The 21,470-nt window shown below is 41.8% G+C and overlaps 1 protein-coding gene and 1 long non-coding RNA gene across 3 annotated transcripts; one reads left to right on the top strand and one right to left on the bottom strand.

Moving 5' to 3' along the window:
* Positions 1-333: 333 nt before the first annotated feature.
* On the bottom strand, positions 334-4,949 carry LOC118166989. Its single transcript, XR_004750856.1, has 2 exons — positions 2,807-4,949; positions 334-1,654 (listed from the first exon to the last, which is right to left on the bottom strand). It is a non-coding gene; the product is annotated as an uncharacterized LOC118166989 (long non-coding RNA).
* Positions 2,062-20,367, top strand: SPARCL1 (SPARC like 1). Of its 2 annotated transcripts, XM_035326169.1 has the most exons (11): positions 2,062-2,478; positions 9,072-9,185; positions 11,692-11,787; positions 11,908-12,855; positions 14,006-14,075; positions 14,719-14,837; positions 15,429-15,549; positions 16,319-16,455; positions 17,334-17,482; positions 18,370-18,518; positions 19,902-20,367. In XM_035326169.1, the coding sequence occupies exons 1-11, from the start codon at positions 2,476-2,478 to the stop codon at positions 19,928-19,930; spliced, it is 1,935 nt and encodes a 644-aa protein (XP_035182060.1). In that variant the 5' UTR covers positions 2,062-2,475; the 3' UTR covers positions 19,931-20,367. The 2 variants fall into 2 exon arrangements, with proteins under 2 accessions (XP_035182060.1, XP_035182059.1); XM_035326168.1 differs by having other exon boundaries at positions 2,064-2,478; positions 11,692-12,855.
* Positions 20,368-21,470: the final 1,103 nt, after the last annotated feature.

Raw genomic sequence — 21,470 nt, 5'->3', positions numbered from 1 at the left:
CCCAAGTCAAATAAAAGGGGGGAATAGGATGTAATTACTCAGTTTCCAAATGATACCATCTAATGAGTCACAACAGTAATTTCTAGGTTGCAGTTTTCCAGCACACCAACTACTCAGCTTCCCTCCCCCCACACTTTACAATGACAATACAGCATCTCTTCCTGGTGATGGAAACGTCATTCCATAAATCATTGGGTTTCCTAAAATGACCCTCCCTGGCACTGCAGGGCTCGCTGCAGACATCCCCACCAACACCTGAGACAAGACTGAGACAAGCTCAAGCCGCCTGATGACATTCAGGGAGCATCCAGGGGTCTTTTCTTAAACATTATATTTTTTTAATCAAAGGCAAAAACAGACTTTGATTTGTGGAACATTCTGCAAACAACTAAGAGCTTTGATGAGCTACACCAGTCAACAAATAACAGAGGCATAATCTTTCAAAACCTTCAAAAAAATTCAAACCCTCCTCTTCTTCCCCCAGGTCCCAGTACATCTATCGAACACCAAGACAGGAAAAGCATTGAAATCACATACACCTTTTTTGATAACCTTCTGGCTCCTACAAATTCCAGCCTCAAGTTCCTGCACAGCTCTTCACACAGCTATTAAAAATGTGATCTGATCCTAATCCTTTGGGTGGAAATCCTTACATAGACAGGGTCTTTGAGAAAATCTGGCACCTTTTTTGTCAAATGGGGACTGCAGGTCAATTTTAATAGCTACTGTCTCCAAGTGTTACCAGAACTAAGACTTACACGTTTTAGCAAGATTAGCATTGGACCATTTGTTCTAACCTCTTGAGAACTACCTGCGCATTGATTTGTTAGCTGAGGATCTGCCCATACTTGGGATATTTAATCATCACAGAAAAACACTTACCTCCGATCCCCCAATAAACTTAGACATATTACAAAGAGGGATGTGCATGGCGCACTGCAAAATTCTAAATAAATAAAAATGATGGTCTTTTTATTAATACACAACAAAAAAAACAGAAGTTCTGAAAACTCACCTCTCCCTTCAGATGCTGACTAGCTGACAGAACAGCAGAATTTCAACTCCAATAGGCATTAATCAGTTTCCAGGCAAAGAAGCAGAGATAAAAGGGGAAGGGATTTAAAGAATTTCTCACAGGCTTTTTGTCAGAGTTTGATTTTCTGATTGGTTTACAGAGAGATGGCTCAGCTATGGTATCAGCCTTTTTTTTTAAAAAAAAAAAAAATAATAATAATTTTCATAGTTGGCCATACAAAAAAAGTTAAGTTTTTGTACACTTCTCACTGTATCTCGTCTACTCAGATTCACGGTCTGTTACCTTGTGGTATGAACAGAGTAGAAGCTAGTACAATTGTAACCTTCAAAAAACATGTCAAAACATCATCCAAAAAGAATTACTTATCAGAATTTGCATTACAGTTTGCACCATTCATGCAATTCATTTCACTTTACTTTGACCTCTGCCAATTGTGTAAGGACAATATACAAAATGCCCTCGTCAGTAACAGATGATATTGGAAGAATAGGAAATAGGAGGCTGGATCTGCTGAATCTACTGCACACATCACTGAAAGTGCCTCTTCTCAGTTCATCTGCTCCACTAGTTGTGATCTGAGAACTTCTCTGAAGTATGTCAGCTCAAGAGATGTATTTTCTAGAATAACAAAAAGGAAAAAGATTAAACTCATTACTAGCGAGTCAGTACAAAACCAGAAGCCACCAAGCACCTGTTCCAGACAGGTGCCACCTACAGAGCTTTTCACACATACACGAGCCCACTCTGCTAGTACCATCACTCTCCAAGAGACAGCACAGCAATGGCAACAGCATTAAAAGAGCCAATGTTCAAGAATTATGCAAGACTCCATAAATCCCTTTGTTACCATCATCTACATTTCTTTAAATTTAGAGCTTCACTTTTCACTCCTTTCCCTTCTTTTTCACAGGCTTGCACACACCAAATGCAGTATATTGAAACAACACCAAAAAGCTCAGCAAGGACCAGCATCCTCCCTGCTTCTCTTGCTCCCAGGCTTGCAACGTGACTGCCCCGGCCACTCTCTTAGCTCAGCTCTTTCTGCCACACTGGCTGGCCTCAGAGCTATTGCACCCATTCCCTTTGGCTCCCCTCCCCCTGAAAGGCTAAATATGTCCTTCCCACACTGCAGCTGAGCTCCACTGGCCCGGAGCCTACGATCACTGAATGGTCTTTCTCATTCAATTAATTCAGCAGAATTTCACTAATTTATCCCCCACCCCTCTATCTTATCCTGTGGAAGCCTAAGAGGGTGGTTCATTTATTTTTACTGAGATCCACAGAATCAGATCTTCCTTCTCTGAAGCTCTCAGCAAAACATTGTCAGAGTCCATACTATACGCTAAAATATACCACAGGGAAAGAAGCAAGATTTTGCAAGGCTCACGGATTTCCAGTGCGTCAGTGGATAACCAAGCCGGAGCACCTCTTCTACTGCTATGGTACTGTTTTTTGTTTGTTTGTTTGTTTGTTTTAACTTTTTAATTAAAACCATAGAATATCTTCTCTAATCCTCTGTTCCCCTGCTCCTATGGACTGAAATAGCTAATGTTTTCTTAGAGTACTGTTGCTTATTTTAAGGATAAAACATATCAGACATTTATGCCTGGAGCAGAAAGAAGCGTGTTCTGTAGAAGAGAAAGCACTGTATAGTTATTGTGTTGAAAAAGGTGACCTTTATCTTACTGTTGAGACCATTATTTTCCCTGTGATCCTGCAAAACAATAAAGCATTATGTGAGAGCCAACAGGAGTGAAGCAAAATACGTACCTCTTGCAGAAGTGTACAAATGTCCACTTGAAACTGCTGGGTGACCTGGTTTCCGAACATCTGAAAATTTCCTGCATTATCAGCTCAAGAACCTCATCCGACAGAAAAGGCCACAAAAAGCAAGGTATGCCCTTGTCCTTTCCCATAAGGAAGTGAAGACACAGGAGCTGTGGCTGGTCTTGGAGGAACCTTTCACAAAGTTATTTGTGGAACTGGTAGAAGCCTGCAAAACCTCAGGATCTGCAAAGGAAAGGCAGGTTCAGGGACATGGCAATAATCACTAATTCATAAGGAATAGAGAAAAACTTTCTCGCTATTTAAGAGGTTTAATTTCATCCCATCTCAAATTGAATCAAAATAGCCTGAACTTGACTTAAGCTACTTAGGAAAGATAATAGATCTAACAATTACATTAAGCACAGGTGAAATGTTTTATTTAATAATTGTTTCAAGGTGTCCTCAAGTACTTTTGTCTCATATTTTTGAATTAAACAGCCATCAAGACCAAAGGCTTTTGCAGCTGTAAAACCGGTAACATCAAAAGGACTGAGTCTCATTAGCAGCCACTTCCTGGTGCAGAGTGAAAGAGTAGAATAATTTCACCTTTTGGGATGTGCTTTTATTACTTTCTCTTCATTTACTCTGATCAGATGTAACTGTGCCTTTTTTCTGTATGCACATACACGCATGATTCAGTTTAGGTACGTGTGTGTACATACACACACTCCTACAAGAACTTCTGAAACAGACCTACGCTTAAGAGCTCTGTACCAATTGCACTTGAAGAAAATCACATGCACATCTTGGTTATAGCAAGACTTTGTACAGTGAATTTTTAGTTTCCATATTCCACCAAATACTTGTACACAAAACTTGATCCACTCTCAACTATTTGTGCTGTGATTATCACCTAAGACATCCACATCTTCCAAGTATTTATCATTGAGGAGAGGCATCAGCATCTGAATTTCCTGCTAACAAAGCTGACACACCACCAAGGACAGTGCTTTCACAAGAATTCAAGTAAGACTATTTTATTGCAATCTCAAACTGATTCAGTGGGCTGATTTCATGATTTGTTGCATATCTTCTTGATGATACTTTAGGGTACGTGAGCATAAGCTAAAGCTTCTGTCATTTAATGAATTATGAAAAATATCAACGTCTTATCACATTTCACCTGACTCTCTAAGTTTTAAAGAGCTCATAATCTAAGTCTCATCCTTATGAGATGAGACTTGGTGTCCCCTGTACACAATGAGAAGCTGAGTTCCAAAGCTGACTTGTCTTCTAATTCTCTTTTCTGAATGCTGGACAACAGCCACGCTCATTAGTGATGGTGGCAGAATAGGTAACTTCATTTTCTAGAGTTAGGTCTAATGACCAAGGACCATGCAGAATTATCTCCCACTGCCAGAGCTGAAACTAGGTCAGTTCACATGCTTTCTTTTGTCCATCACAAGGCATTTGTCACCTTCAGCCATGACCTCCACCAATTAATCATTTCTTGGTGGCAGTTCAAAAGGCTAGAGAACCTGCTAGGTCTCAGCTGCATGAGACTTGCTATTTCAGTGGCTGAACAAAAATGCTCAACCAGAAACAAAACAAAGAAGTAGCAGTAAAGACTGCACTCGCCATCTCATCTATCCTTGCAGACAATTTTATCTGATTTCCCACTTCAGATGCAGGCTTCCTGCTGTAAGCAATGACAAAGTGTACTGTTGTCAGATCCCTGAGTGACCGAGCAGAACTGTTATTCAAAATACACGTGGTACAGCACAGCTGAGGACAGGCAAGAGTGGCAGGCAGGCCGAATGTCATTACTGGTAGACCTCTAGACAAAAATCAAGTCATTGATCAGTATTTCAAGTGACTGCTGACAAAATTGATTAGCAGCAGCCCTTGCACAGTCCTCCTGTCAAGGATAAGGTCACAAGTACTTTCTTAGATGGCCAAGAGCGCATTGCTCGAGTGCCTGCTAAGATGCCAGCAACTGCAGGACCAGGAGTGAAATAAACCCCTGAGCAACCTAAGTTTGGAAGACATGAGCAGAAGTCTTAGCTAAAACTTGAACTACTGAGTTACAACCATCAGGTTTCCAGACCAAAGACCTAACTATAAACACTGATCTCTGTCATTTTTAATACACTTGTCTTAAGGATACACTGCAATTTAACTTGCAATCTATTTTTCTCTCTCCTGTCTGGAAGGACATGGCTAGTGTTTGCCAGTTCAGCTAACCAAGTAGATTAACATACATTGTTTTAAAAGCTATTGCTATGTCAGATGATTTCATTTACCGTATCATACATTTCTGCGGCTCTTGCTGGTCACAGGTCTGACCACAGGCTGTGACTGGTGCTCACCATGCTCAGGAGGCCATCGGGTGATGGCCATGTCACATGCAGCCCATACTCGTAGCTAATTGCTCCTCATAAAGTAACTCCGCTCATATCCTGACAGAGGCTCTCGTGAGCTGGAACTACTCCCCTGTGCAAGAGCTGCAGGAACCTGCCCTGGAATTACTGAACACGGCCCAACGTACCTGAGTCCAACAGGACTGAGTGCACAAAAACATCCTTAGCTCCACCCATCTCCTCACAGCAGCTCTGCACTGTTACCTGAATAAGAGTCTTTTTAGGGTTGTCTACTCAAAACGACCGTCACTGGTTAAGCAAGGTGTGTTTTTTTTTTTTCCATATTAAGCTGAACAGCACGTATCCTACAGAGACCCCACTACCATGGATGAAGTGAGTCAGAGCTCTTCCCTCCTCCAAGTTTCAGGTAGATCAACTTCTTTCCAAGACTGAAAAAGGGCAGAGTGAGGACCTGGTTAGCGTGGCTTTCTCAAGACCCCAAACAAAAGTGTTTTCCAATTACTCATTTCTTTGTCCAAAAATTCCAATTTAAGACAATGCATATTATCTTTTAACCAAGCCTTCCTACAGATTTCACTGCAAAGTGTGGTGACTGCGTTGCTCTATGTAGATGACTGCTGCTTTTAAAATAGCTCCCACCATGGTACTTCCACACTGGCAGTTTTGCTGATCTCAAGTGTTACAAAAGCTTGTTTTTAGGCACTGTTCTGTAGTATAAGTTTGGAAATTAAACTAAGAACAAATTGTCTTCACGTTTAGATCTCAGTGTAGAAAAAAGGTACTGTCACAATGCAGGTCCTTGCATCATATGACAGTTAGGCAATGCTGAACTTCTTCCATGACCATCAGCTTAATTACCATGCATTACTTATGACCCACAAAATTGCTTATCTCTGCACCTGCCCGAGCTTTTGTAACAATAATGACTTGTCTTTTCTAGCACCAGAAGGCTAAAAGAGCAAGTGCAAAAAAGCCATTGACATGACCTTGTCAGCAATAAGGGCAGCAGGCTTGCAGGAAGAGTTGTGTTTTTTTCCCCCCTAACCGCACTGCCCCTCAAACTAAATCCCCTGCTCCAGCAAACTGCCTCAAATACTTCACATGGATTATTTGTACCAAACCCAACTGTTCTCCTGGGTTCTGGCAAAAGGTCCTTGCACATTTCAAGGCCAAGCCCCTGGCGCCTCACCGAAAATGAAGTGATGCCAACAGAAACACACTGTTCACCCCTGGAGGACAGAAGGGACCACAGCCCATTGTACAAGGATGTTTTTTCCCCTTTGTTGAAGCCCAGCTGCCGTGTTATTGACTTTGCAGCTTTTATGACAGCAATCCCAGCTTCCCCCACTGCTCCCCCTTCTTTATGAATGCTGCCAGCATTGATTTTTTTTTTTTTTTTTTTTTTTTTGCTGTGGCATTTGAACTTGTTCAGTAGTTCCATCTGCCCACCTCAAACAGCTCGCTGTACTGATAGCATAATGGAATTGGCATCAGAAATGAAACAACGAGTTAGATATTTCACTCACAGCAGTCAGGTCCGATACGAAGCACCAGAGTTCTGAAGAACCCCAGAACTGCTTGCTCTGAAACCCATGCGAGGAAACACTTCCTGCATGCTATTGCTGCCATATTGAAAAAGGCAAACAACAGGAATTAACAAGGGCAATACTTGCGTAAACATCTCAGCTCAAGAGGTTGTTTAACTCTTCAGATGCTATTTGGTGATTTGTGGCAGATTATCCCACTGCAGATCATTTTGTAAGTGCTTGCAACTCATGTGGACTATCACGACAGGAAGAGATGCTTAACTAGACTGTGTTCCTGTACTCAGTTCAAGGAGGTCAGACTTCTCTGATAATTAAAGATTGATGTGTGATTAGTGACTAAGAGAAAAACAATGCAAAAGATCTGTTTTGCCACATGAACTCAAGATTTATTCCAACCATTTTTTTGACATTTGGATAAGGGTGGTGGAGCCAACTTACCCAGTTAGAGCCAGATTTGAAAAACCTAACCATAAATCAAATCCATTTATAGCTCTCAAAGTACTTTACCAGAATAAATGCATCTAATGTGATTTTAAAGCTGAGAAACTCAGTGATGGGAAGACGTGCCCAGAGCTGCTTTGCTAGCCAAGAACAAGGAGACAGATGAAGACTACCTGACTTGTAAAACTGCAGTTCAACTACTACTTCCCTCGGTCACTTGTCAGACCTTCAAGAGCATGGCATACAGTTTTGGGGGCTATATGTTAATAATCAATTCAATTACACCACTTTCTTGTAAGTCACCTGCATGGCCCTCAGTCTACCATAATGTGCCTTTAATCTGAAGTGATTGCCTACATGCAATAATTAGGAATTCTGCATATCCTCCTTGATGGCTTTTGTTATATTCTGCCTCTATGAGAGAATCTCAGCTAACCCTGGATGCCAAAGAGATAATTGGTGTTGTATGTTGAGCCACATTTGGCGACTGAATTAATTTACTGAGAGAAAAATTGTTTGCATACTAGATGTGCTCCACTAATTAAGTATTTTGCTCTTCATTAACTAAAAGATATTGACATTAAATAATTCAGGAATGCTGGAAAACACAGCAAGCTTCCAATCTGTATATTCCCAACAGATCTAGGCACGGCAGGAACCAGGATGCTTGTTAGTTGGTTCACACTCCGGCTCCAATAAGCACAAGCTCCTCTGGAATTCCACCCCCCTTTTTGGGTTTTGGTGTCTATTCCCCCACTCCCCAGTCAAGAACAACTGCCTGGATGAACATTTGGAAACCATACACTAAGCCTCATGCATTTGCATATGGTTGACCCAACTGAAAGAACCACTGCCAATTTCTTCATATGCCAAGGAGCTCGACCAGTAACAGAGACTACGTGCATCAGTTAACAGAGGAATAGGTGTTTCATTTAGATTAATAAAGGGAGGGAATGAAAACTTGTGATGTAGAAATTGAAAATATTTTCAAGGGCAGGAGGGGGAAGACAGAGAAGACTTGGAGACTTTCTAAGGAAAAGAACAACCAGTAACATGTGGACAGAAACAGAAGCAAAGGAAAAATGTCAGTGATTAGTTATGACCAGAGGTAAAAGTAGAGAAGGAAACGAAAAACAGAAAGAAAGCAAAAGAGCAATAAAGGATAAACATTCCCCCCCGGCTTTTCCTGGTCGTACAGCTACAGCTATAGGAACTTCCAGTGCATGTGCACTGCATAGGTGAGAGAACATACTAGCGATACCTGCAAGGTAAAAATAAGTTGCCACTCACTTAAAAATAAGTTCTCACTCACTTAAGAAGGTTGGCACAGGCAGAACTCAAATTGCATCCCATATTCTTTCAGCTGCCGGTCTCACACGGGTATGTAGCAGAGCTGGGTTTGGTGCTCCCCAAGCAGGACTCAAGCAGTGCACTAAGCAGTCTACACAGAGCTTCTGGCTTTGAAACCTGCTTGAACAGAGCTTCACCACCCAATTCTTCCCACTGCTGTGGCACAGTACAGCAGCCCCTGGCTGTAGGGATGCCAATCAGGCAGCGTCCCAAAATTGCATGAAGAAGTACTTCTTGGAACAGATGTCCCATCTCCAAAGAGTGGATAATGCTTTACAGGACAGAAGTTATAACTCTGCCTTTCAGTGAGACCACTAGAGTTTGTGGGTGCAGCATGCAACCTAAGCTTGGTAAAAGAACCAGGGTCAAAGCACCCCCTGAATAAGCTGGTCTAACGCCTGAATTCACATACAAGTGGGCACAGCATCCAAATGTTACAGGGCTTCAGCCTGATCTGTACCATACAGCAGCCACCACATTGCTTCCATCCATCATTTCTAAACCATGATATCCACAACCTAACTTGGTTTCTTTTGATGTTACTTGCAGAAAGGAAACCTTCAAACCCTACCACCGTACCACTATTGGCCTGTTCAAGAGATGAAAACCATGAAGACTCTGATGCTCTTGATTTGCCTGCTAGGATCAGCTTCAGCTATTCCAGTAAGTGCTCACCACGCTATTATTGCCACTCACTTGAACTTTCCCTTCCTGTGAATACTCTCTTAATCCATGTAGTTATACAAAATTATTTCCATACAGATTTTTAATAATTGCCTCTTCTAGACATATCCCTTAAACCACCAACTTGGAGCCTTGGGAGAGAAAGCTGCAGAAAAGGTCCTGACGTTCTTAAAGCATTAAGAGGCAATGTATATTTTTGATATCAACTATAAAAAGCCATTACCACATACATACCCTAACTCCCCCATCCCCAAATTATTTCAGAGCATATCATGCCTTGCACATCACATAGCTAGCAATGCAACAGGACAAAATCTAAAGCTCAAAACAGAAGTTTGACTTATATAAATGTATTCCCTTATAAACATTGCACTCGTCATAGAGGCAATAAGCTCCACCAACAACCCAACCCGTGATCCTCACCGCTCCGCTGAAGGAATAAGATGCAATCCCCAAATTATCATGTCAAGTTGTCATATGCAAAGTCCCAAACGTAAAAATTTTAGCCACAATAGCTTTTGTTATTCACTATACAGAGCACAAGAAAGATTCAGCTCAGAAAACCATACTGTGGCTGAGAAGCCAGATAGGCAGATCTGATGGTAGTGAGAACAATGACTTCAGTAGTGCCAAGCCATGCGTGTAGGCTAAGGACAGAGCTCCCAGTTTTTCATTCATGGTCAAGCCAAATGAAAATTGCTTTATAATGCACTGTTCTGGTGAGCATCTGTGGCTCAGACAAAATGGACATGGGCTCCAATCCAATCAAGTTTTGTAAAAACTAAATTCAGAGGATGCTGTACAGAACCAACATACAAAATCCCGTCTCCCCTGCTAACATTTTCAAGTAATTATATCCAACTCTGTGCAGCTTTCTAGATGCATTCTATGTCACTCCAGACAGCACTCTGTGTTATGAAAACCAAGTATCTGTTCCTATTCAAGTTTTCAGCAGAACTGGAACAGTTGGCAGCCTACAGCTATATCCCAGAAGCAGACACCTGCACAAAAAGAAAACACAGTAATACCAGACAGATAAGCCATCACTTCCGCATCAATACACAGCGTTTCTCCAAGGCCAGTTGTCCCTAAGAGGAAGTGACTACAGCTACATAGACCAGAACTTGGATCATCATATTAAGGGACCCCAGTATCTTTACAAACAAAAGAGTCATAAAGGTTTACCTTAAAATAAAAATTAAAAAAATAAAAAATTAAAAGGCATTTAAAAAAAAAAAAAAAAAAAAAGAAAGTTGAAAACCACATCCAGGCACAAACAAATTGAAGCTGCGGCACATAAAAGCCTCCTATTGAGACAGGAGACAAAATATCTTCCTCAAAAAAAAGACTGTTTCACCAAACAGGGGCACACAGAGCAAAGGATTTTAATGAAGGCTTGGCCTTATTTTTGTTAACGCTATAGAATTCCAAGCCCCTTGCAGAAGATTGGTTTTAGTTCAAGATAAAGGCATAATATGTTTCAGGCCACAGTTCCCCAAAACATAGGAAAAACAAAACTACTCATGAAATTGAGTTTGGTTTGATTTCATCTTGTGATGCTTTGTAATACATAATGACCTTTTATAACATCTTCAAGAAAAATCCATTTCATCTGGACAAAGTTCCCGCTGACCTTATTAGATTTCAGTCAACATGCATTCTTTTCCTGAAACAGTTGGAAAACATAAGGTGAATATTTTGCCTAGTACTTCTCCTGCATCACTAAGTACACTAGACAAAAGAAACAATTTTTAGATACCATCTTGACATTAGGAAACAGGATATGGCTTATCTGCCATGAGCCAAATAAATACATCTAGTCGTACAGTATTTGTTTTAAATTATTTGTCTAAGTATTTTTTAGTGGAGTATTTGTTTCCAAGCATTCAAGATTCTTCCCATGCTAAAGGAAATGCTTTTCCATCAACTTGGACACTTAGAATTAACTTCTATTTTCATAAACGACTCCCGAAAGCTTTGAGGAAAACCAGTTTCAGTGCTGTACTTTAGTAAAAGCAACACCAAACACTCATATGTGTTCAGAAATACGTCAGAAGTTCCACTTCTCAACCTGCAGTAGATGTGATACTGTTTAACAGCAGAAAGGGAATCCCCGCAGCAATAGGGAGCAGTCATTTTAGAACTTGCTTTCTCCTTGAGGATTTGTACCTCGCCCTCAAGTTACTGGTTTTGCTGTTGACGTCACTGCACACAATAAAAGCCTCTCAGCTCCCCTCAAAGCTTAGGTGGAGTTGCATGGACTACTTAAGCTCTAGCCATGCAGAAAGAGGGGACTGAAGCCAACTCACTGAGAAGTAGAAAGGATATCAGATGTCAGTTTCATCATTTGACCTAACTTGTTAAAAAGTCACTTACAAAGATCATAACAGTGTCATGTTTCTCTGATGTATATGCCATTGCACCTACTTCAAAATGAAGCCCTAAGATTTAATAATCTACTTGTTAAATGTCTTTTTTCCTTCAGACTAAGCCTATTCATTCTGAAGCCCAAGACGAAGGGAAGACAAGGCCTGCAAACGAGGGCGATTTGCAGCCCAGCCACAGAAACATAAAAGCAAAGGTACCAATAGCAGATGCTGAGCACAGGCAGAAGCCCTGGACAGCTAGAAGACATGGACAAAGTGGTCATGAGCATCAAATGAAAACCAGTCTGAAGAGCATTAACTTCCTTTCCCTGCAGGGTAAACCAGGCTTGACTTCTGATAGCCAGGAGAGTGATTCTGGCAGCAGTGGCAGAGAGCGGTCCAGCTCTGACCACTACCAGCTCAGGAGGCACGAGAAACACAGCAACACAGCCAACCAAGCACTGGATGCTGGAGAAAATCCAGTGGATGCTCTCAATCTCGATCATGAGCATAATGCATGGAAATATAATAAAAATACAGTTGGCCTATCTGAAAATAACAGTGAAAGTGATGAAGAGGAAAACGTGGAAGAAGAGGGTGAGGAATGGGGGGAAGTGACAGATTACAGGGATATGAAGCACAAAGCCCACCGGACAAGTCACGGAAACCAATACAGGAGACAGCAGAAAGAAAACAGCAGGCAGTCTGATGAAATACTGAGAGATTCCAGTCAGCCAATCCAGATCACCAAGAGACACAGTGAGAAATTCAGCATAGAGGAGGAAGAGGAAAGTCAGGAAAAGCCCTATAAGGAAGAAAAAATCCCCCTCTCAAAGAAAAGTCATAATGAGGATGAGGATGAAAAATGGCAAAGCCAAGAAACCAAAGACAGTTTTCAAGTAAACCATCAGAGCGATCATGGCATGGTGATGAAAAGACAGGATAAGGAGGGCAGTAACGTTGATAAGGATGATATCGATAGTGGTGATGATGGTGAGGAAGATCTCAGCAATGCCTGGAAAGAAGCAGCCTATGAGGAAGAGGAGAGAATCCAGAGAAATGACCAAGACAGCACCAGCAACGAGCCTGAAGGAGAAGGAACCACTGGGGATGATAGTGCAGTTCACAGAGAGAGATGGGATCACCGAGGTGTCAAGATTAAAGACCTTACTCACTCTGAACATGCTAACTATCACTATGAGGTGCCTAATTCTAACAGCAAGCAACAACTGCAAACAAGCGGCCCTGTTCAGAGCATGAATTCAATGGAACCTGTAGATGAGGTAAATTTTCTTTAAAATATAACTGGAAGAGTAGAGAGGGAAAAAATCAGTCCCATATTTAAGCTCCTTGTGATTAAGAAGTCCTTTATGTGCTCCCATACGCCCCTTGCGATTAAAAGGACATTTTGGAGAAAAAATGGCTCTACCAAACTTAATGTTTTGGAGAAGTCTGATCTCCTTTTACACATTGTTCACCTAGTTCGTTATGCGTCACTTCATGTACAACATTGAAATAAATTGTCCAGAAAGGAAGTGAACACAGCTCACGTAATAGCTCCAATCCCAATGGACCACGTAATGAAACGTACTTATAAACACGGACACTTCTGTAACAACCCTTGGAACCAAGTCTCTACCCAAGTACCGAAGTCTGTTCACTCCCCTCTCCCACTTTCATGCATACCTTTCCTACAAAACTGAGTATTTTTCAAGGGAAGGGACAGGATCCCCTGCATGACCACCCCAGTGGCTAGTAGGCTTCTGCACAAGATGAAGGATATGCACTTTGTCCCTTCAGACAAAAGAGAATATTGCACCCTGACCTCCCACATCAGGGTCAGCCACTAGATAAGCAGGAGACATCCATTAAAAATAAAGTATTGACTGCCTCATCTGTTAGTTCAACATCTACACTGTTAAAAACCAATGAAAGCTTTCCAGATGGAGTATGGTAGGCACCTCCCCACAGCTGTGTAGAAGGGACAAGACTGAGGACACATCCATCCTTTCTCCTTCTTCATACACGCAGCATGGCCACTCGCAGCGCTGCTGCACCTCCCAGGCACTACTGAGATGCTGTCTATGCTCACTGACCAGTTGGGACCACCAACCCAATTAAGGACTAAAACACCAGTTCTGCCAAGCCTCAAGGCAAACCACTGCTCCATGTCAGTCAGTGAAAAACTACAAGGAGCCCAGGTCTTGCTGGACTCCTAGTTTCTCTCCACCCCCTACTTTTTCCCCAGAAAAGAGAGCACACTAATAATAGGCCTCATATAACTGTCACACATCTTGCACATCAACCCCTTTCTGTAGCAAATATAGCAAATTGAGTCAGGTCTATATTTGTATCTGAAAAAAAAAAAAATCCCAAAGTATTTTTTCCTTCCAAGATTTACCACAGCTTTTGCTTCTCTCTGTGACTGTACAGGTTAAGACCACAGGCAGTTCATACAGTGCGAGGAGAAGTGCAAGCAACAGCACTGGGGAGGCTTTTCTGGGTGAGTAAACCACATGCAAAGCCCACACATCACCGTAACTCTCTTTGGCTGGGGAATCTGCTGGCCTGCAGTTCTTTTCTGCCTTCAGCAGCAAGCCATTTCACATGACTGGCCTGCGCTGGTGCATCATCCTGCACCACAGACATGATCCGAGAACAATCCCTTTCACACACACTTGGATTCACTCATTTGTTTTTCAAAAACATTTAGATAGCGTACATATTTTTGTCCCAGCATTACAGAATGGGAAACATTTTCCACTGAAACTCCTCAGTTTAACACTTCTAGCCTGAAGCAAACTAGGAATGGGTCAAGTGTCTCAGATGCAGCAAGGACACATGGGATAAGTTTCAAAGAAAGCTGGAAGTGAATGTCAGCCCTTACAGGAGAAAGGCTTTTTCTAAGAAATGTCTCCCCATCCAACTCAAGCCTGGGAGCACCATGAGTCCCTCAAAATAACACATTTAAAATTTGGCTGTATTATTCAGTGAAAGATCCAGCTGTGTTTTCAGAAACTTACAAAAAGCACTTGACTCCTTGGTGAGTGTTTGGCTCTATTTTGCTTTGACTGTAAGCAGTACTTGACAGAAACACTTGTTTTCATCCTGTTCTAACATTCCCTCCCTCTTGATCTTACCGCTAGACCCATGCAGGAACTTCCACTGCAAAAGAGGAAAAGTCTGCCAGGCAGACAGACAAGGGAAACCCGGCTGTATTTGCCAAGATCCTGCTGCTTGCCCTTCCACCAAAGATTATGAGCGTGTAAGTATTACATTCAGTGCACAGCATGTGGGAAATCCAGCTACAACACTTACAGGATACCACATTCCCCTCCTATTATTTCAAATAATTCTACCCTAAAAATCATGCTAGTAGGTTTGGGTCATTTCAGTAACTGTCAAAGTAAGTACAGAGTACCAACATTTACAAATACTTGAGAATAGTATTAACATATGTAGCTAGAAAGTACTTACTGTGATTTTCTGCCATTGGTCTTCTCTCAGGGAACAGGCTTTTTCCTGCCAGTAAAAGTAGTCATCATCCATTTAAGGTTTCCAAGCATATAGGAAATACTAGTGCAATAGTCCAGCAGCATCTCAACTGCTGTATTATTACCACATGAAAATAAATTCAAGTGTCTTGAAATAGGGTGCTTAAGTACCATCACCTAATCTCTATGTAAGCATATTATAACGAAAATTTTCAGTACTTCTGATCACATCCAGTCTCTGTGGGGCATTCACAACTGCCACAGCATATTGCAACAATCACTTCATTATTGTAATGCCTCCTTTACTGACCAGGTAATTTTTCGGAACATGGTGGGGGTGTGTTTGTTTTTCACTCCTTTAGGTCTGTGGCACAGATAATAAGACTTATGACGGCACATGCCAACTCTTTGGTACCAAATGTCAACTTGAAGGAACAAAAATGGGACGCCAGCTGCACCTAGACTATATGGGCTCCTGCAAATGTAAGACTTGTTTTGCCATATAGAATTGACTTAGATATAAACAAGCCCTAGCATCACCAGCTAACCGTTAGTGATCTGCTTTCTTCCTGTGCTCTCTGCCTTCTCCGTCAATTAACTCATACGTAAAACTGACTTTCCAATTCTAACCATGTCAAACAACTCACTTTTCCTACAGTTAAGGTTATTAAGTGGCTGAATCCCAAACACATCCCTCCTGTGCTTACAACCAGCACAATCCCAGCACTATTGTGGTATTTCTTTACCATCTGAAGATTTTTCATATCTTTACTCAAAAAAAAAAAAAAAAAAAAAAAACACCACCACAGTACATAAATCAACTTAATAGATGAAAATATCAAGGTAAAAAACAGTCACCTAAATACAGGAGTCACGATCAAGAGGCTCTAATTGATTTCTAAGCTCTTCTTCAGTTGCCACTTACCCCAGGAGGCTATCTTTGCTCCTAGAAACTCTGCTTTCATAGAAGCAAATAGATTGATCATAGCTTCACTGCACAATTCTGCCTTTAAGGTGCACAGGTGTGTAATGCTTGTGGCTTGTGCAGCTGGTAAAAGATGCACACCAATCAATGAATTATACATTTATTATTGAACCCATTAGTTGCATTCCCAGTTTTATGTATTAACTACATCAATATTAAGATGAACTGGAGGTTTGCTAGTGAGAATCAAGTCTAACTTGGCTCAGAAATGCTTGAATGAGGAGTTAATAAGTGATCCATTAACAAAAACTTTGTTGTCTGGCACAGACATACCTAACTGTACCGATTACGAAGTAGATCAGTTCCCCCTCCGTATGAGAGACTGGCTCAAAAACATCCTCATGCAATACTATGAACGTGATCAGGATACAACTGGATTCTTAACTGAAAAGCAAAGGAATAAGGTAAGCAACCCATTTTCAAATAGGACCATGTAGTTACATGGTTAGAGTGTGACAAAGCAGCCCACAAAAGCCATTTGCAGAATCACAGAATGGTTGAGGTTTGAAGGGACACCTTGAGGTCATCTGGTCCAAGTGATACATAGTTTTCAAGTGAAAACCATCTTTCTACCACCCTGTAGACCTAAAGCAGAATCACACTACATTGGCTTAAAACATAGTTAGCATTTACTGCCACTGAGCATTTTTATTCTTAAATGGGGGGACACAAAGGATTTACATCGGATGAATTGGTGACAGTAGGCGGTTTCTGAAGATACTGATGGCATAACTGCCTAAGAGATGATCTGCAGACAGATAGTTAAAGTTGAACAAAATCCTGGGCTGCTCTAACTCTGGAATCAAAGATGCAAACAGCAGGTGACAGCAGGCTTATACAAAATATTCTTGAGGAGTACCAAAGACTACTCCTATAAACACCAAGAGGGCCCGTGGCTGACCAGGAACATCTCATACTAAATGGTATGAATTACCTGGTATCTGATATGGCTTACTCTATGCCAAAGCTGAGTTGCTTACCCCAGAACCGTGGCTCGTGTCTCATATCCTGAGGCTACTGCCCTGTTTAGCTGGGCCAGATAACTACATTGTAGAGGTTTTATTTCCTCTCCAGTTACTACTGAAGCTCACACAGTCACCACCAATCACTCAGCAAACTTGAGGTAAACTTTCTGTACAGCATACAGCCACAAACGCTAAACCCCCTTTCCTCTGTAGTATTTTATCTAGATTCACTTCTTCAAATCATCTCCTTACTGGAAAGCTCTCTTCAGGCCAATCTTCCCACCCTAAACAAAAATTGATTTCTCTGTTGTCTTCAGGTCAAAAAGATCTACCAGAATGAAAAGCGTCTCATGGCTGGTAACCACTCAGCTGAGCTTCTCCTGCATGACTTTGAGAAAAACTATCACATGTATGTGTATCCTGTGCACTGGCAGTTTTATCAGCTTGATCAACATCCAGCTGACAGGTAAAAATTCTCTGCGCATTAAGTTCTGATTTGCAGGTCAAGCTAAGACTGTTTTACCTTTCTATACCACGTCAAGCATCCTCTGACATTCAGGACCAGTCCCTCAGCTGATACGAGCCAGTATCCCCCCCCTCAGAACTCAGCTGAAACACAGGATGTTTCACTGCTATGCTGCAGCAGTGTCTTGAGCCAGAACCTGCTATCTTCTTGCTTTTCATAATCATGTTACAGCTAACTCTACAGCTTCTTAATTGCTACTCATGGCCTGATCGTGGAGGAGAATGCAGTTCATGAGATCCAGCTGCCACAGAAGCTAGGACAAACAGGCTAAATAGAATGGGCAGATGCCTGTCAGCAATAATTCACTAGTGAGGTACCATTTATTAAACCAATACTGACAAGCTCTCAGTTTAAGGAGCAGGTACATTAAGACAGCACTAATGTCACAGTTCAGAGAAAGCCCCAGCTTACCTCTGAAAATAAGACTCAGATTTCAGGCCCTCCATCAAGACACTCAGTGTTGGATCAGTGTCCAACGATTCGAGGGTGCAGGCCCTTAATGCCTCCTGTTGATCACACCTAGCATCTTAGAAAACAACTAACCACCTTTGCAAACTTCTCCTTAAGCAAAATGACACCACTGATGAACTGTAAACACAGGACAATGATGCATGCTCTAGCTAAAAGATTTTAAAGAAGAGCAGTTAAAGCTTATGTTAGATTATCAGGTATTACACATCGCCCTAAGGACCCAGGACAGAGACACTACAGAAGCACCAGAGCTGCTCTGTCAAAGCCATTGCTGCCATCTTCTAGACACACTGAGCATCTTTGATGATCCTGGTGATTTATCATTGAAATATACCTCTACATATCTGCTCTTTCAGATCATTGATGCACTCAGAGCTCGCTCCCTTGAGAGCCTCCCTCGTTCCCATGGAACACTGCATCACCCGTTTCTTCCAGGAGTGTGACCGAGACCAAGACAAACTCATTGCTTTGAAGGAGTGGTGCCACTGTTTTGGGATTAAGGAAGGTAAGTCTCAAAGACCAGGAAGGTGTGCAGGACAAAGTGTTCTCATTAATGCTTGGCTAAGTCTCAGGCCATAAAGTACAAGAAAAATTCTAGACAGAAGCTATGACTAGCGTGCACAACAGCAACAGGAATAGTAATGACAAGATAGTGAAAGATGAAAGGTTCTAAAATGGTTTACACAATGAGGAAAACGTCATGTTTTTCACCTGGAATAATTTGGGAGGTAGTTTGTAATAAATAGGAAATCGCTCCTCTCTGTGGTGTCTGACCCTGTATGTTCTGTCTCCACCACTCCCAAAGTATTGATTTTTCATCCTTTAGTGCCAAAAGCAAGGCTAAGCAAGCCTGTGATGTAAATCATTGGTCAGCACATACTGACTGAAGATGCGCTTGAAGAATCTCAGGCCAAGTAGTGAAAGTAACTGAGACATCTGCTGTTAACTATACTCACCTGTACCTGACGATATGCAACACAATCACCACCGTCACACTGCAGCAGTAGGCTGGGCACTGCATTTAACCTAACCCCTGCCTAATGCGACACATGCTGAGGCTGCCCACCAGACTTGGTGCATCCTGAGGCTTCAGCAGAGGGATATTCTCAACCCTGCATGTGCTAGGCATATGTTTGGCTCAGGTCAATCCAGAGACACCTGAGACATCTAAAAGGCTAGGTACTACTGTGCTTGTGATGTCTCCAAAATTAGACAGCAGCTCAACAGAAGCTGCTGTGACTGATGTTACATTAACATGATGACATTCCATCTGGGGAACTCTTTAGAAATCCACATTCTAGCCTTGAGTGACAGCTAAGCAATGCAGCCAGTTTTTAAACAAGGGTAGCAGCAGTACAGGTTAATCCTAGCACAGGTGCCTGATAGAAGCTGAGCTAGGAATACAGATTGAAAACTTTTTTAAAAAAAATATTACTAGCTACTCCCTGAACTCAACCAGAGGCTGATTCGCAGAGGTCAGATATTCACTGAGTTTATACTCTGTACACAATTTTTCCAGCTCTTCTGACGATACTTGTGGAAATAAGCTACCAGTTAAAATATGCATGTACTGCTGCTAATGATTGCTCGTCCAGAGAAAGTTTTAGGGATCTTCCTTTAGGAAAGAGTGATGGTAGGGGCGTAGGGGATTATCAACTCACAAGCAGCTTAAGACCTAACACCATGAACAATGAAGCACCTACCAAAAAGGCTTGAAATGAATGGCTCCTGAATATAACAGCAACTGTATTTCTTAGTGCCAATAATGTTCCCATACCTAAGCCTGATGAAATTTTCCTGTGTCAATTTCTTAATAACAACACTACATAAAAACAATACTTTGGCATCAAGTATTCAACTGTTACTAACATTTTCTTCTATGTTGCAGAAGACATAAATGAAAATCTCTTGTTCTGAGCCTGGATGAGCCTGTTCTGAGCTAGTATCCCAGTGCTGCACTACAACTGGTCAAATATATGAAGCCCATTTATTACTGTAATTAACAGTTTCATAGTTTTCAGAACAAAGTTGTCATAAGGTTCTTGTAGGCTGAGTTATTCTCAAGTAACACAAGTGCATAACTGGTATAAATTCACTAACAAAAAAAATTAAGAACTCCAAGTGGGTCATTGATGAACAGAAGTTTTTTCCTCCGCCATGTACCCATGACCTCTCTGAAGCAAGAAGTAGAACTAACCCTAGAGCAGAATTGTTGACAAAGCTCTTCTTCAGTAGAACTAGAGGATGTGGATCTTACACACTGAAACCTACCTTGGCATAGCATTTATTTCTTTTCCTGTTACTGTCAGTTTAACATTCTGCATAGAAGTGTCAAATAAAGATGTCTACCTAGATTTTTTTTGTTCTGTGGTTTATTTGTTTTTAAGACTTTTGTCAAAGAAAAGCTCAAGGTAAAGGTTCAGTGGAAAATCCATGTTAAAATTAAAGCTGGAAAAGAAACTCCAGGATAGATCAGAATTATTGGAATTCGGCCGTCCTTAAATTCTAATTCCTAATGCATGAACATTATAAGCTTGTCAGCAATTTATTCCCCTGTCCCTAGGAAAAAAAAGTAACAGTGCAGTAAGTGTGTCACACACCGAATTCCAGCTGAGCAACTGTGTAACAAACAACCTAAAGGACCAGAGCAAGCCTTGGTGTGTATACAAAGACAAATCAGTGATAGGTCCACAAGATGCAGGAGATATCTCAGCTGCAACTTTTCCTCCAGTGGCTTCCTTTCTTCCACAGAACCATTAACTCCTGCTACCATTTTCCACAGAAAGAACTGCCACCTACTCCTTTCACCACCTGACTACTCTTCTTTACCTGAAAACAAGCACACTTTAGGCATGGAAAAGCAAGGACAGAAATATTAGTTTTGAATCCCAGTAGCTTTGTGATGTCAAGCCAAACACTTCACAAAGAACAAACACCCCAAGTGTCCTCTGCTCTACACAGGAAACCCCAAATACTCTTCATACAAAGGCAGACCCCAAAACCCCCTCCACCTGAACCATGGCACCTTTCCAACAAAAGGGAATGACAGTCCAGAATGCTGCTGGGGCGGGGCTCAGGATGCACCACTCCAACTGCCTCCTACTCCTTCGCCAGCCATGAACAATGGTCCCAGTGCAACTTCAGCCAATGTCCTAGGAGACAACAAACAAAGCCATTGGGATGCTCGACACAGGAATGTCTTTCATAAGCTAGGGGTGGCTGCCCAACAAAACCCTGCCCTTACGGTTCCCCTGTAAGCCCTACCTGTCACCTGCTGCACCTTCTGCAATGTCACCCAGCAGCCTCTACACACAAAGCCAGATGAGATGTACAACGGCACACGCACTGCGCTAATTCCTTTTGATAAACAGCCTTTCTCTGGGACTTGACATCTCTTAGGAAGAGGAACTTTTGACAGCCTTTTCTTCTGCCTGGCTGCAGCCTATTGCTTACTTGC

The sequence above is a fragment of the Oxyura jamaicensis genome, chromosome 4, assembly GCF_011077185.1.
Source record: "Oxyura jamaicensis isolate SHBP4307 breed ruddy duck chromosome 4, BPBGC_Ojam_1.0, whole genome shotgun sequence".
Taxonomy (NCBI): domain Eukaryota; kingdom Metazoa; phylum Chordata; class Aves; order Anseriformes; family Anatidae; genus Oxyura; species Oxyura jamaicensis.
This window is presented reverse-complemented; position numbering and strand designations above follow the sequence as displayed.

Coding starts and splice junctions, on each gene's coding strand:
- SPARCL1 (XM_035326168.1), top strand. Junction 9,186..11,691: donor GATCAGCTTCAGCTATTCCA/GTAAGTGCTCAC, acceptor TTTTTCCTTCAG/ACTAAGCCTATTCATTCTGA. Junction 15,550..16,318: donor CTATATGGGCTCCTGCAAAT/GTAAGACTTGTT, acceptor TGTCTGGCACAG/ACATACCTAACTGTACCGAT.